This window comes from Bicyclus anynana, chromosome 2 (genome assembly GCF_947172395.1).
Source record: "Bicyclus anynana chromosome 2, ilBicAnyn1.1, whole genome shotgun sequence".
Taxonomy (NCBI): Eukaryota; Metazoa; Arthropoda; class Insecta; order Lepidoptera; family Nymphalidae; genus Bicyclus; species Bicyclus anynana.
The window spans coordinates 9,844,955-9,860,684 of NC_069084.1; the positions used below are offsets into that span (position 1 = coordinate 9,844,955).

At 35.3% G+C, this 15,730-nt stretch overlaps 1 protein-coding gene across 1 annotated transcript; it reads right to left on the reverse strand.

Moving 5' to 3' along the window:
- Positions 1-1,331: 1,331 nt before the first annotated feature.
- On the reverse strand, positions 1,332-15,490 carry LOC112047778 (uncharacterized). The gene is made up of 22 exons (XM_052885253.1): positions 15,332-15,490; positions 14,110-14,246; positions 12,247-12,389; positions 11,528-11,670; positions 10,774-10,959; positions 10,404-10,594; positions 10,161-10,329; positions 9,792-10,008; positions 9,361-9,470; positions 8,933-9,065; positions 8,255-8,420; positions 6,488-6,617; positions 5,805-5,941; positions 5,251-5,393; positions 4,553-4,695; positions 3,886-4,071; positions 3,433-3,623; positions 2,808-2,976; positions 2,521-2,737; positions 2,084-2,193; positions 1,790-1,919; positions 1,332-1,545 (listed from the first exon to the last, which is right to left on the reverse strand). The coding sequence occupies exons 1-22, from the start codon at positions 15,450-15,452 to the stop codon at positions 1,377-1,379; spliced, it is 3,441 nt and encodes a 1,146-aa protein (XP_052741213.1). The 5' UTR covers positions 15,453-15,490; the 3' UTR covers positions 1,332-1,376.
- Between the last annotated feature and the right edge of the window lie 240 nt (positions 15,491-15,730).

Sequence of the window (15,730 nt, forward strand, 5' to 3'; positions counted from 1 at the left end):
AATTAGCCTAGGCTTCTTGAGATAACTGATAGGATAAAGTAGATAGATACTATCTTATAAAAGTTCAAAACAACAAATCCGCTCTAAAGACTCGCTCAGCTGGTTATATTTTGTATATTATATATCATTATCAATTGTTAATGATTAACAACCCATATTTGGCTCACTGTTGAACTCGAGTCTCCTCTCAGAATGAGAGGAGTTTGGCTACCAGTCCACCTCGTTGGCCCAATACCGATTAGCAGAGTTTCCTCACGATGTTTTTCCTTCACCGTTTCTTTCTAGACAAAAATGTATATAAACTCGATAAGTATTACATTATTATACCGTACCTACGTAATAGGAAACGTTCGGTTACTGAGACAGAAACATAATAACATAAAGGGGGTTCCCAGCAACAATATGTCATAGACAGACAACATATAAATAAGGAAAATAATTTGCATAAACATAACGTGTTTATAAAGTTAAAAGAACGCTTGACCTTGCACTTGTTATGTATAGCTAATTCACATTAGCTACAGACATATTATAATTTCACTGAGCCGCAATGACTCCAAGGTTATAAAGGGCCTGACATAACATCGATGGCATAGGCATACTTACATCTCCATTCTAACAGTCTTTGCGACTATTTTTGGGACTAATTTGGAGGGTAATATTGGCCTTATTTTTTTTTATTTTACTAACGGACTTCCAAAAAGGAGGTTTACATTTGGGTTCGGCTGTAGGTATACGAGTGTATTTGTATTTTCGGTTTCGGGGTGAAACGTACGTAGAGAGTATTTTGTCGGACCTGGGTGACGTTGTCGCATGGGTTCGCCGAATTTTCGCGGTTGATAGCAAAATAAATAAATCATTATATAATTTTTAAACTGTATTTTATGCTTGTATTTAAGGGGAAAATAAAAAAAAAATTGTTGACCTGTCGCGTCGTCTTGATCAAAATTTTGCGCGGTAAAAGATTGAAGAAGAATGCATACGAACGAAATGCGTATTAAAACATACGCATTTTTATTGTGTGGATAAAATAAGGAAGGAATATAAATAACAGGAAGTGACAGAAAAGTAGAGTGTTATGGTGTTTGGTATGGGGTGGGTATGTCATGCGGAGAGATGAAAGTCACATAACAAGAAAACCGACAAACTTTTTGTCCTTCTATTGCTGAGGAAAGAATGTGTGAAAGAAGATATGTGTACAAAAGGAGATAGTGATAAATTTACGAATGACAAAAGTAATATAGTGGGATAGGGTATTAAGTACAAAGAGATGGTAGTGTTTTATGAACAGCTAGAATTTTTATTAAATGATTCCGAAAATGAAAATTACATTTTTAATTTAGTAAATAATTTATTAATATAATACACTTAATATGTTAATATTGAATTGGATACAACTCTTCCCACACTTTAATTCTGTCTTCATTCAAGTTGGTGTGTACGGTGAGATCGTCTGATACACGCAGATACTTGCGGTCATCTGGTGTCATGGCCGGCCATTTTAAGTCCTCCAACTCGGAAAGGTCGCCACGAGGATTTGGATCGCTAGAATAAGTAAATAAAAATTGATCTATTCATTAAGTTTTTCGATAACTTCTTTTGTAGTGATGTGGTTCTTAATAGAAGTCCTGAGTTCTTTTCCCAGCTAGAGTCGTTGCATTCGTCAAGAGTTGCATTCGGCATCGGCATAGTTATCAAACTAGCCACGGATACGCCTCGCCCTCGCCGTCCGGAATCGGAGGCAGAGGTTAACTTTTTTTAAATTATATTAGACGGTACAAAAATTTACCTGTATCTAGCAAAGTTGTACCAGATGGCGGTCATTCTGTCAACGAGTGTGGCATCGCGTCCTTTAGTTGAGATTGCAGGGAAAGCGCTCAACGTAAATAGATAAATCAGATCGTCGTGGTGAGCAACACCTGAAAATATTTTTTACGTCAAAGTAATCTAATACGGCCACCATATGGGAACCATAGATTTAAGAGACCATAGATGATTAAGAGACGGTACAGATGATAGGAATATAATTTATCACCTATATAGAACCTGAATAGAAATTATTTGTTTTCATAGAAGAGCTTACCAAGTGGTTTCTTAGTGACGGGATCTTCGTAATGGCTGTGGGCGCCTATATAGCTGAACTCATAGTACCAAACCGGATGAGGTGAGTGGCGACACATTAGATTTGCCATCCTAAACATAATATAAAATTTAAATCAGGTCTTTTTATTGAGAAAGAATAAAAAAGGGAACTAAGCTAACTTCATATGAACTATAAAAAACATGCCCACGTGAAATGGTGGAAAGAATACTAGCTGCATTTCCGCGCTGGACAGCCAGGCTGATCTTTGCGCAAAAAATGTGCCAGTCCTTTTATCACCAGTCGAGGCAACTAGTCGCGGTAAAATAAGTATTAGCTTAAATAAAATTACTATAGAAGCTTGAATTTGACAGGATAAACAAGAGTACTCCTAGTAAGTTAGGAATAGGCATATTTGCGTAATATACCTCTTTGCGTACCTGTGAATTGGAAAACTTTCGACTCCATCCTGGAATAACAAGCCCAGATTCTTAGCACTCTCAGAGTCATTCCGTAAGGGCTGGTTGTTAAGGTACACTGAGAATAGTTTCTGGGTGGCATATGATGAATTTTCTCTTGGCAGTATGAATGTTATTGGTGCTATTTTATCCCATTCTGCATTCATTTGGTCCATGTATGTCTTGTTTCCTAATATGGCTGTAAGTGTATTTAATTAAAAGAAATACAGAAATGTAATAACTTATGGCCAAAGTTAATGTTTGCGTACTGAAAGCTTTCCAAAAGAACTCATCTCTCGTTTGGCTGATGATGTGAGGGACCGCGTGCATCTTTCCTTCTCTGATAGCATCAAGTGGTTGCATTGTCAAAAACCTCTCCTGGCCAAAGTCTTTTTCTACTACAGGCGACCAAATCACTATAGGGTTGTGGGCAAATTCCTGTAAATTTTAGTTTTTCATTAATAATCATCGTCGACGTCCATTGCAGGACATAGGTCTTTTGTAGGGACTTCCAAACATCACGATCCTGAGCCACCTGCACCAGTGAAACCCTGCGACTCACTTGATGTCGTCAGTCCACCTAGTGGGGGGTCAACCAACACTGCGCTTTCTCGTGCGGAGTCGTCATTTCAGCACCTTGGGACACCAACGTTCATTGGCTCTTCGAACTATGTACCCCGCCCTTTGCCACTTTAGGCAAAAGAGAAAATTTGTTCTTTTTTTTGCAAAATGGCTTAGGTTAAAATGGCAAGTATTTTATTTTTCTAGACAAGCTAACAGTTATATTGTATTATGTGGCTGTAAATAGAACATCCCATCGTGTTTGATCCATCAGGTAGCTAGGTACAACAAGGAAAGTGACTATGAAAACTTCAAACTAACATTTACACTTACATTGAATCCTTTTAAAGAGTCTCCGAGCTCTCGTGCTGTTTTCGTCTTCAGGCAGTCAACGATAACTTTAGAATTGTCAGAGGGACAGTTCAGTACGCGTGCTTGCTTCTCAGCCAGATTGTACAAATTATCTGGTGAAGGCGACGGATAAAGCGGTGACCCACTCATTGAGATGCCACGATGAAAAAGACCTAAATGTAAAAAGAAATATTTTTGGCAAAGTAAACTTTTTCATTATAGATATTACCGATTTTACTGAAGTTAAAAAACTCTATAGTATAAAATAGTGGCTTGCTTGCGCTCTTCAATATACCTAACTATTTAACCAGTAGAATTGTCTGATTTATTTTCTTTCATTGTCTTTTTTTTCTATTTCAGGTCCTGTAAATTCTGTGATTGATACTTGCTTATCTCACTACATAGTACTTACTTATCTTACTTTGTATAAATTACCTTTTGACATGGGTGAAATCATATGTAGCATCACACTTTTGGAGCCAACGCTGCAGCCTGCAATAGCAACACTATTAGGATCACCACCAAAAGCAGCAATGTTACGCTGCACCCATTTTAGTGCTGCCACTTGATCTTTCAAACCGTTATTTCCAGGAGCCAATTCATCGCCTGTGCTAAGAAAACCTGGAAAAAAATATTTTGGCGTCAACATTTTATAATGAGGCTTAAACTAAAAATTCTTGACTACATTTATGTCTAATGGAAAGCAATAAAGAGTTCTAAATTAAAGCGTTCTTGCCTAGAATAGAAGATCCTATTTACTTGAAGGTGCTCGAATTATAGGAAACACAGACGCAGTTTTTAGTAAAGATGTTGATGCAAATGTTTCATGCGGGTCGACTTGATATCGACAACAATAGAATGCCACTGTTCACAGTGTTTTGTTGTTCTGTGGCTGAATGGGGATTGAGGAACTAGATCCCTGAGAGATGTGCATACTTTCCAAAGTATATCCGGTATAAGACCGATAGACGACGTTGCGACGTTGCGTTGGTGTTGCAAACTTTATACCTATGTGCGTAGGTACATTCCAGGTATACAAATGTATCTTCAGAAGGGTATTTTATACTATCTATCTCCTTATAATAAGCCGAAGAATAGTTACCAAGCGAGCCAAGTCTATAGTTGATAGTAACAAGCACGATATCTCGATCAAGCAGGTAGTGAGGACCAGCCCGGTCACTTCGACCTGATAATGAGTAAAATCCACCACCATGGATGTAGAAAATTACAGGCAACGGTTGTGATCTGCAAAAGTAAAGTTGCGAGGCCTTGATCAAACTTAAGTTTGACAAAGTTCGAGTTTACAATCGAACTTTAGAAACCTCTGGTTATGTTATGAGTAAATGGTGATAATTAAATTTGAAAGCTTAATATTAAAGTTACGAGGGTCACAAACAACTATTTAAATGGTATTTACTTATAAAATGGAAATTTTAGTAATAATTTTTGAAACACATGATGTCTTGCTGTTGAATAATAATATGACGTCATCATAATCATCTACATCAACTAATCCATTTATTGACGACTTAAGAGTTGGATATATTAGACTCGATATCTGGAGGAGTAACAATGCAAGCTATTAGCTATGCAATCTCAGTGATCTGAGATCATTTAGCCTACGTAGGTATACCTCGGTAGGTCAAGATCGTTTATTTTTCTTTCTATTTCGTTATTTTAATGTTGTTTTTGTTGTAAAAACTGATTACGGTGATTTTGAAAATAAATAAGAATGTGAAAAAGAAAATAAAGATTATTTTCTCTGTTTTAGCAAGAATTAAGAGTTTGAGAGAGATTTACCTATTCTCCTTAAGAGGAGTGTAAACGTTAATAGTTAGACAGTCTTCATCAACGTAGTATCCCGGTCTGGTAGGCTGAGGACACGCTGGGCCATCCTCACTAGCATCGACAGGACTTTTGTAGTAAAGGATTAGTTTAGGAGGCTGAAAATATCTGAGCTTTAAATAAATAGTCACTTGAATTAAGTTGCTTTTATCCCCTATCCTTTAAAGAAGGAGGCTTGGTCTTATAGTGTGTCCTATTAACAGTCTAATAATTATGACCTTAATTTCGTAAACATTAGAAAACCTAAGTAATTCCTATAATAGGTTTCCTAATACCCGAATACGCAGAACGTAATAGTAGGTAAAAGGAAACTAGTTTGGCGATAATTATCCACTAGACAGGGTAAATCCATATATCACTAAAGCTAGGGTAAATAAACCACATGTCAGACGATGGATCTCCATAGCTTGACATTTTGTAGTGTTCGAAACATCGCAGATCTGAGCTATATCCAACCTTAATCTATACTAGCTTAGATTCTAAAATATTGAACACTAAGACGGTCTTACCTGAAATCTTAGGTTCCCAATCGGCGGCTCAGCGTAACGTATGCCGCGGTAAGTTTCGAACTTTCGACCACGACGAGTCACATTATAACCTCCACGAAATTCTCCCGAAGGAGACAGTACTGAGGGCTGATGAGACTCTGTTAAGCAATTAATGAAACACAAATTGTATTTCATGTATTATACAATGTAACCATAGAATCTATTCTATGGTAAAAACTTATCAATAAAAGAAGTATCCGAATAAAAGAAGTAGAAATCCTTAATAACATTAACGATTACACGAAAGTTATCGCACCACCACATTTCAGTTTTACACGAATAAAATAATTAAATAGTTAGATACACACTAATAGATAGAACCGTGAACATAATTACTTGAATTTTTATGGGTTACTTAATGTCGAAAAAGACTTAAATTTCAGGTGACATTCAAATATGGAAAACGCAGAGGAAAGATTTTTGATTGTTTCTCTGTAGCAAACCGAATCTACTAGATCGATTCTAAAAATCCTTTCATTAATAGAAAGCTACATACAAAAAGTAACATAGGGTATATTTTGTCTCAGTATCACCTTAGGAACTAGATTGCCTACTAGTGGATATAGGTACTCTTCCAACGGAATATCAAATCGGCATATCGTCTTTATTCTAAGACTTTGTGACGTACAGTCAAGTCTACTTACCTATTGGCTCCCCTAAGCTCTGGCCTTCATGGTGTGTAAGAGTGTGATCTTGTGAATATGCACCGATACCAACGCACACTATTACAATAATATAATTCAACCACCGTCTCATCTTGTGGCTTGTTTTGCACTAACAGGAAAGCTACGCGACCTGATTTATAAGTAACGACATATAGGTATACGTGTTCTTTTGACAATTTATCATGATTGGTAAAATTAATAGGAACCAATAAGGTACAATGTGTACCCTTGCATACGTGAGTAGTTAGGTATACCAATTTGTATTAGGTAGGTGTATATGCAATGGGTAAAAACTAATCTACAAATCAGCTTTACAGATTTAATTTATAGAAAAAACTACAATCAAAAGCCTCTCAATATTTATAGTAGTTGGTATCTAATTAAGGTAATGGGCACTAGACTAGAGAGAAGAATATCTTACCATTCCATGTGTTCATCGCGGGGGTACATAGAGAAAAAGACCGAGCCTGTTTCGGATGCCCAATCTAATATAGAACTAGTGAGGCTAAGGTCTAAAAAAAACAGGTTAAATAGAGAATTCCTCTTGCACCCATTTCTATGGAACATTAACAACAATAGACTATAGTTAATTTGTAATCATTGTGCAATTTTATAAAGTTTGATCTTTATATAGGGATGTCAATGATATTTCCTTAAAGACGTAACTATGAGTCCCTACAGTAGTATAACATTGTAAATATGTATTATGTGGTATAACAATATCGAGGACTCGTTGCAATAAATCAAAACAAAAATCTATTTCATTTGTAGAAAATTCTAAATTATTCACAAGAATTTATTTTAAAGGAAAATACTTATGTTGCTTTGCTTATCGATAACTAATAACTCATTACTTACTCTCGTAAAATATTGAGAATGTATGTAGGAAGGTCTTTATAAATATTTATAGAAGAATTCTTAATGAATAGTGCTCTTCAGGCAGGTATGTACGTTTACGTTTACGTTACGGAAAGTTTGAAAGAAGTAAATGGCTTATTTAATAGATTAGTAATTATCCCTTAACTTTTATTGATATTCAATAATGATAATTGATATTTAGTTCCTAATACAAACATGCACAGAAAGAAACATTCTTTTCATTTCCTGCGTGATGTTGTCATCGAAGATTGTGTTATGAATGTTAAACACAAGTTTTACATATAAATTGCATTTGTTCTTTATGATGATAATATCAATAAAGTCTAGAAAATATATTCGATACAAATTGTTCTTCATACAGGTTAGTTAAGTTGTATCACGCAGAATATAAATGTATCTCTGCTCGAATAAACAAAGAGTAGTTAAAGAAGTAACATGAAGTTGAAAATATACGAGTACTTTCATTAAAACTGTTTTAATTTGAGCTGAAGCTACTCGCATGGTAACCGGAAAAATAAAATTATATTATTTTTCCGGTAATCGTCTGAATTATATACAATTCTTATACCAAATATTTTCTTCTATTTACATTTAACTCTTAACTTAGACCCATGATGGCCCTGTGGATATGACCTCTGTTTTCGATTAATACATAAATGAACTACAGAAATCAAATTGAAATTAGTAATTAAATCCTCAAGAAGTTTACAAATCTATAACTACTTCATGGTAATTTTTCATTTAAGTAAAACAATATTTTGATTAAAAAATTATGGCATTTATTAAAGTAATAGAAAAAACAATATAAATATCACATAACTACATATTTAAAAGGGAATATACTCGTAGGTACGAGTAGATTTATTAATATTTGATTGGGTATAACTCTTCCCAAATTTGCATTCTTTCTTCCTTCATGTTGCTGTGAACGGTCCATTCGTCATCAATGCGCAAGTACTTGCGATCTTCTGGCTTCATGGCTGGCCATTGAAGACCTTCCAGCTCGGGAACATCTCCTCGAGGATTTGGGTCCCTGAAATTTCATTACATTTACATCATTACGTCAGACATCACTGCTAGATTAGTTTTTATGAACTACCGAATCGGTGATAGTGCCCAAAATTAGCCTAATTATCAAAATACGAAGGTGGTTATTTTTGAGTAATTTTATTGCAGGATTTAATGTATAAAATTGTAATAGAACTTGCAATTAACACTTTATTCTATGTGGACATGATTTGCATAGTTAAGATAACTTAGCTTAGGTAAGTTTATTATATCCATTCTTTTGAATTTATGTTGGAATCGAATTGATCATTTATGATAACTAGATCTCTAGGATCATTTATGATAACCTGCTCAGTATTTTGAACACATTAAGAGTTAAATTAATACCATCAAGATTATGAAGGATTAAACAGTATAAGTTAGACGCTATCGGATTAAGTAGGCATAGTTATAAGCATTGATACGCTTTCAGATCCAGTCCAATATCTCTAAGTCACGTAAGAAATTGTCAGAAAATAATGAATTTGTTTAAATTACCCAAATCTTGCGAAGTTGTACCACATTCCCGTCATCCTGTCCACAAGTACCGCGTCGCGACCCTCGGTGGAGATGCCGGGGAACTGGAAGCTCAAGGGGAACAAGTAAATCAAGTCATCGTGATGTGCTGCGGCTAGAACCAAAACTTCTAGTTAATACTCAGAGCCAGTTAGATACTCACATTTCTTTTAACAAACTAATCAGCGTTTTTATACAGAAAAGAATAACTGACGAAAGAGGCGTCATTACTTATTCCAGCAAAATTGTTCTCCAAAATTTCCATTAATATGTTACATTTTTTGGCCTTAGCGAGCAGAGCGAGTGAGCGAGTCAGTGGATGCAGTTTTCTTTTTTAATATCAAAAAGCTAATATTGATTATTCAATATCATGGAAGCACTAGCTTTTCTGTTTCAAAAGTAACACTTACCAACTGGTTTTTTAGTGACAGGATCTTCGTAGAAGCTGTGGTTGCCGACATAGCTGAACAGGTAGTACCAAACAGGGTGTGGAGAGTGACGGCACATAAGATTCGCCATCCTATTGTACAGAATATTGATATCGTTGAATATAATATTACCTTTAGTTAATACATTTCTTTCCTCACGATGTTCATCCTATTGAAGGATAAACATCGTGAGGAAACCTGCATACCAGAGAATTTTTTAATTCTCTGCATGTGTGAAAGTCTGCCAGTCTGCATTGGGCCAGCGTGGTGGACTATTGGCCTAACCCCTCTAATTCTGAGAGCAAACTCGAGAACAGCAGTGATCCCGAATATGGGTTGATAATGATGATGATGAAACAAATCATAAGAAATGGTTTCTAAAATCTACAATATTCAATTAATTTATTGTATACCTGTGTACAGGGAAGCTTTCAATGGAGTCCTGGTATAATAAACCAAGATTTTTAGCACTTTCTGCATCGTTCTTAAGCGGTTTGTCATGCAGGTATGCGGTGCGTAGTCTTCGTGTCGGATATGTAGCGTTTTCTCGATTCAACATAAATGAGATTGGAGCGACTCTTTCCCATTCAGCATTCATTGTATCAGTGAGAGTTTTGTTTTTCAAAACCGCTGAAAAGTTCAATTTTATGTTTAATATCATATGAGGGATTTATGAAAACGTACGATTAATTGAATGTTTCAAAATAATTTCTGAAATGTTTTCAACTCATAATAACTTTTCAAAATATTGGTTCATATGACTATGTATTCTAGTGTCTTACTAAATGCCATCCAGAAGAACTCATCCTCCGTCTGACTAATGATATGAGGAACAGCGTGCATTTTTCCTTCGCGAATTGCGTCCACTGGATCGATTGGCATAAACCTTTCTTGACCAAAATCTCTCTCGATAATCGGCATCCAAATTCCAACGGGATCAAAACCAAATTCCTATAAATTAAGAAAGGTTAAAAGTTCTCCATTTGCAAGTAATTAAGAAGGATTTTCTTAACAAAACTGCTTACATAGAATCCTCGCAATGAAGTCCCTAATTCCATCCAAGGTTTTGTTTTAAGACAATCAATGATCACTTTAGAATTGTTTGTGGGACAATTTAATATTTCAGCCTGTCTAACAGCTAAACGGTACATGTTGTCTGGAGTAGGGCCCTTGTAGAACGGAGACCCGCTCATAGAAATACCTCGATGGAAAAGACCTGTAATGAAAAAAAATATTTTTGTTCATTGATGCATCAAACGAACGAGTTGACGTAGTTGACAAATGGAGAAGATTGACATATTTTGCCGACCCCACTTAAGTGGGATAAGGGAAAGGAGATGATGATGCATCAACCGAATAACTTACTTTTAGTTATATTATAGAGTTTGTATATACCTTTGGACATAGGAGAAATCATATGCAACATCACGCTTGTAGATCCAGCGCTGGTGCCAGTTATAGTAACGCAGTTGGGATCTCCACCGAATGAGGCAATGTTGCGTTGGACCCATTTGAGTGCTGCAACTTGATCTTTAAAACCGTTGTTACCGGGAGCTAGCTCGTCACCAGTGCTCAGAAAACCTGAAAGAAGGTTAACATAATAGCAGACCATAATAAATTAAAATCAGTTAACATTACCAGTTTTACTCTTAAATATCTATATGTGTATATAGATATTAAGATTAAGACTAAAACTGGAAATGTTGTGAATTTATAGTGTTGTGCTGTACTTTTTTTTTATTATGAACACTGACGGGTTGATAGGGATATTTGTACAAAATTACAATTACGTTCGTAGTGCTGTGGTTTTTAATTTAGGAATTTTGAAAATATAACATTATCTTCAAAATTCTGGTCTGGTCTGGTGGTAAGGCTGACGATTACTGGCAAGCGAATGTTCCAGAATGAAGCCGCGTAGAAACCGTCAGAGGTATGGGGTAGAATATAATATTTCTACCTTTTCCAAGGAACCCTGCTTCCATCTAAGACTATATATATTGTGACTTAACATCAGCTGAGATATCAGTCAAGGGCTAACTTTCATTGAATGAAAAAGAATCCAAATATCGTGATACATTGTGGAACACTGAGCACTGTACTGTGTTTTTCTGTATTCTGAGAGTTGATCATTTGAAAGAAGTACATTTACCGAGCGAGCCAAGTCTGTAATTGATGGTGACTAGTACAACGTCACGGTCCAGCATATAGTGTGCGCCAGGGATATCACTTCGCCCCGTCATCGAGTAAAATCCTCCGGGATGTATGAATAAGATAACGGGTAAGGGTTTGGACCTAGGAAATAAATTACATGCTTGTTACTCTGTGTCTCGTTTTAGCTGTGGTTTTTTGTAACAAAATAGTTCTTATACATGTATATTTCACATATAGATACAACATGTATGTTGTACATTCACCTAAGGAATGACAGATCCAAATACAATACTTGGTATACTTTCAAACTCAGCACTTGGGTACACTGGCGAGTTTGTTGAGGTACGCGTTGAGGGTGGTCACCATGGTTAAAACCATAATGGGATTTACTAATAAAATCCCACATAACACGTCTTGCCTCCTTACTAGTAAGTCGGGTATCTCAAATAGAGATTTCCATTACCAAAATAAAAGCTATATTTTCTCGAACTTGTAAATGTTCGAACTGTCTTTATAATTTAGCTTTATTATAGCTTTTGTACAAGTTACTAACGTACTCGTAACTGTAGAGAGTTTTTTGTGACAACAATGTACAATTTACGGTTTTACTTACTTAAAGGTTATTGCATTGATTTTCCAACTAAACATGAAAATATTTGGTGTTAGCTGTAACACATTAAATTGTCACTTATTTTTAAGTACTTTTATTTATTATACCTGTCCTTTTTAAGTGGCGTGTAGACATTAATCGTGAGACAGTTCTCATCCACCGGGTAACCGGGAGGGGCTATCAGAGGGCAGGCTGGGCCATCTTCACTAGCGTCCACTGGAGTTTTGTATTCGAGAATTAATTTTGGTGGCTGTTGGAATAATAAATTTTACATTAGATTCATATTATCTATAACTGACTCCCGCAGTTGTTTCTGGTTCTCGATCCGGTGAGAATACGGAATAAAATTGTTCTAGTAGGATCGTACCAAATTTCATTGTGCAAGGAAAACAACACAAACTAAGAAAGGGAGTTTTAACCAGTTTTAAAGGAGCTCCTTAAACCTACGAACTGATCACAAGGCCAGGGCTCTGCTTGGAGTTTTTCTATCTGCCACTCGGTGAATCCATGGAATGCTAAGATGTTCGTTTTATCGATGATAATAAATCTTTCTATTCAAATTTCAAAGAGTTTTGAAAATTGGTCCAGTTGCTATGTAGCCTATTTGTGATAAACAAACAAAATGACGACAAATTGGCAGCGCTTCCCCCTCTACCTTGCGTGACTACCAGTATCTTATTCCTAACTTAAGTATTCGTTTAATTAAATTTTGGATGAAGATTATAGTTGTGTAAATATTGCAGCTGTGACACCAAACTGTTAATCCCCCCACCATTTCGTTAGTTTTCCCCCACATTAGTTTCATTTGGATTTCCAGGAAGTGACAATTTGCGCGAAAGTCGTACGAATTCGTTTATTTTAATTCAAAAAAGAATATAAAAATAATTGTCAGACTTTTTATATCCGGATGAATAATTACATGTAAAAGAAAAAAATTCGTCAAACGTTTTATTTGGATGCATAATGTAATTCGTAGAGTTTACGTACGATTAGCTTCTTCTTCATTTCCATAGTGGGTACTATGAACGTTATTTTATAGACGTATTCACGTCAGACTTATCCTTAAGTTTAGGCAATATATATAGTAACTAAGTTTCACACATAAAGTGTTTAAGCTAAAGTGAATTTCTGTGTGTCTGACTGAATTCTCAATTGAGTCAAATTGAGATTGAGAGTCTTGGATGTCGTATGATTTAAGACATTTTCTTAAATTATACGACCAAGACTCTGTTTAGTTGAAATGTAATTTTAATTTCTGATTAAAGATCTCGATTCTTTTATTTTTGCTTAATCAAATATTTCCTTATTATCTTTCTACGTACTCTCAGTTATTTGTCTGTCCTTCTTTAAATGTTTAACAATGTTAATAAAATATAATATAAAAAACTATTAAAAATGTATATAATTGTATTATTATTTATTTATCTTTTGTTATTACAATTTTATCTAATAAATTCTAGAGCTTTATTAATCAGTTGGAAATTTCTTTCGAGATAAAGGAAAAGTGTAATGACCTACTTATGTTGACATCCTTGAGTAAATCCAGTTTTTGAATCATACAGTGAGATGTTTTCATATCTAGAGAATCTAGAGATATACTAGTTGTAGAAATTTTACTTGTCAGGTTTTGAAAATATTTACAGAGAATGAAAAATATTGGTTGAAAATTTTTAAACTAAATTGGGAGAGCAGTATTTATGCACATTTTCAATATCAAATAGAACCTTTTAAATTGAAAATCGTTTATAAGTATTAAGGCTTATTGAAAGTAAGCCTGATTTTTTTATGGTTGATAATTTGATATGGATGTAATAACTATACCTAATAGTATTACCTACTGCACGTTTGGAGGTAATTACTGAGGTGCATCTGTACATTTATCTAGATCACTGATCACAGAAAACATATTATGTATCCAGATCTCTATTCCCTTTTTATTTTTGATCAATAACTTTTTAACTTTTCCTCACCTGAAACCTCAGTTCTCCGACCGGTGGTTCAGCGTAATAGATACCTCGATAGGACTCGAACTGGCGACCGCGTCGTGTTGTGTTGTAGCTGCCACGGAACTCACCAGAGGGCGACACTACTATGGGCTGCTTTGGTTCTAGTATAAACAAAATTTCGCGTTAAAACCAATTATTTATTAGATTTTTTTTTAATTTTTGTTAAATCTACCTCTGAACATACTTTACCAAATATTTGGGTACGAGTATTTTATACTGCTTTTCAGTGGCGAAGGATGGAATTCAGATTAAGGTGAGACGTCCCAAAGAATAGGAAATTCATACAGCGTGATACAAACTCCGGTTTCTCATATATCTATATACAGTACAACAACGAATATGCATGGATTTTAAAGGTAACTCGGCGTGAATCGGCTTTCATGAACTTTTCGCCGCTACTATCAGCATGTTTGTTTATCCCAGTACTGGCCCAGGACTCACTCCCTAAAGGAGAGGGATTTAGGAGATTTCTGCAGGATTGCAGAGAGTGATAATATTTAGATAAGTACCTCTGCATCGCGGTTTATCAGATGTTAATGATAATGACTGAACCGCGTATTTTTCGGGGATAAAAGCTGTATGAGAATACACGTGTCTATATTTCAGCGAAATCTTGGCTTATTGCCAAAAAAATCGCGGCTTGAAAGAGTAACAATTATACACACACACACAAACTTTCGCCTTTAGGTACAATAATACTGTAAAGTGTGATTACTTTACTATCGCAAAATCCGACCTTCACCTTAGAATAATGCCCTTGAACTAAATCACTTGATAAACTTCTGCTGAATGTTTTTGATTCCTTAATAGATGTCTGACGACTATATTTACTACTTATATGAACTTCGTCTGTGAAGTTCTTTTTTGGTGCAGCCTCAAAAAATAGTGCTGCCAAAAGAATATTTTGTCCAAATCCAAATTCAAATCCTCCTCCTCACAATTTATATAAACAGAAACCGAATTTACCTACTTTTATATGCTATCTTTTCACTCGCATTTTTCACTTATTCACGGAGATAAATTTCAATTTTATTTATTTATTCGTTTTACAATAATACGCTAAATTAGGTAGAAATGGCTGGTGAAACCTATTTAAAAATTGTTAACATGTTAACTTATCTGAAAATCATTGGTGAATGATATCGCGATTAAGTAAAATAGTATAGGTAGCTCCAATATGACTGACCTGTTACATCTCGATGGTTGTGGTTATGATGTTTATGGTCATGGTTGTGGTTATGGTTGTGGCTGTGGGCATACGACCTCGCCACAGCAACCACTAGTAACGCATAAAACAACCTTTTCATTTTGCAAGTAAAACTATACTGCCGGGAAACTCATAATGAATCACCTTATATACTGTATGTGTTATTAAGCTACTAACGTTCTCAATGAACTTGTCAATAAGAAACACGAAGGTATTCGATACGTGTGTTGCCCTTCCGGTTTACGTGTCTTGTAATTTTTTCAATAATTTTCATTTTACTCTACTTACTTTTAAGCTATTCCATAGCTTCTATCACGGGCCTTGGGCGCGGGGACCGAATCCAGAAATTCTGTAACGAAAAAAACCTCACGCTCCCCA

Excerpts from the sequence above, each read along its gene's own strand:
- LOC112047778 (XM_052885253.1), bottom strand. The coding sequence starts at position 15,452 with ATGAAAAGGTTGTTTTATGCGTTACTAGTGGTTGCTGTGGCGAGGTCG. Across the intron at positions 8,421-8,932 it reads TACAACTTCGCAAGATTTGG|GGACCCAAATCCTCGAGGAG; the intron begins GTAATTTAAACA and ends ATGAAATTTCAG. Across the intron at positions 4,696-5,250 it reads ACTCCTCTTAAGGAGAATAG|ATCACAACCGTTGCCTGTAA; the intron begins GTAAATCTCTCT and ends TTACTTTTGCAG.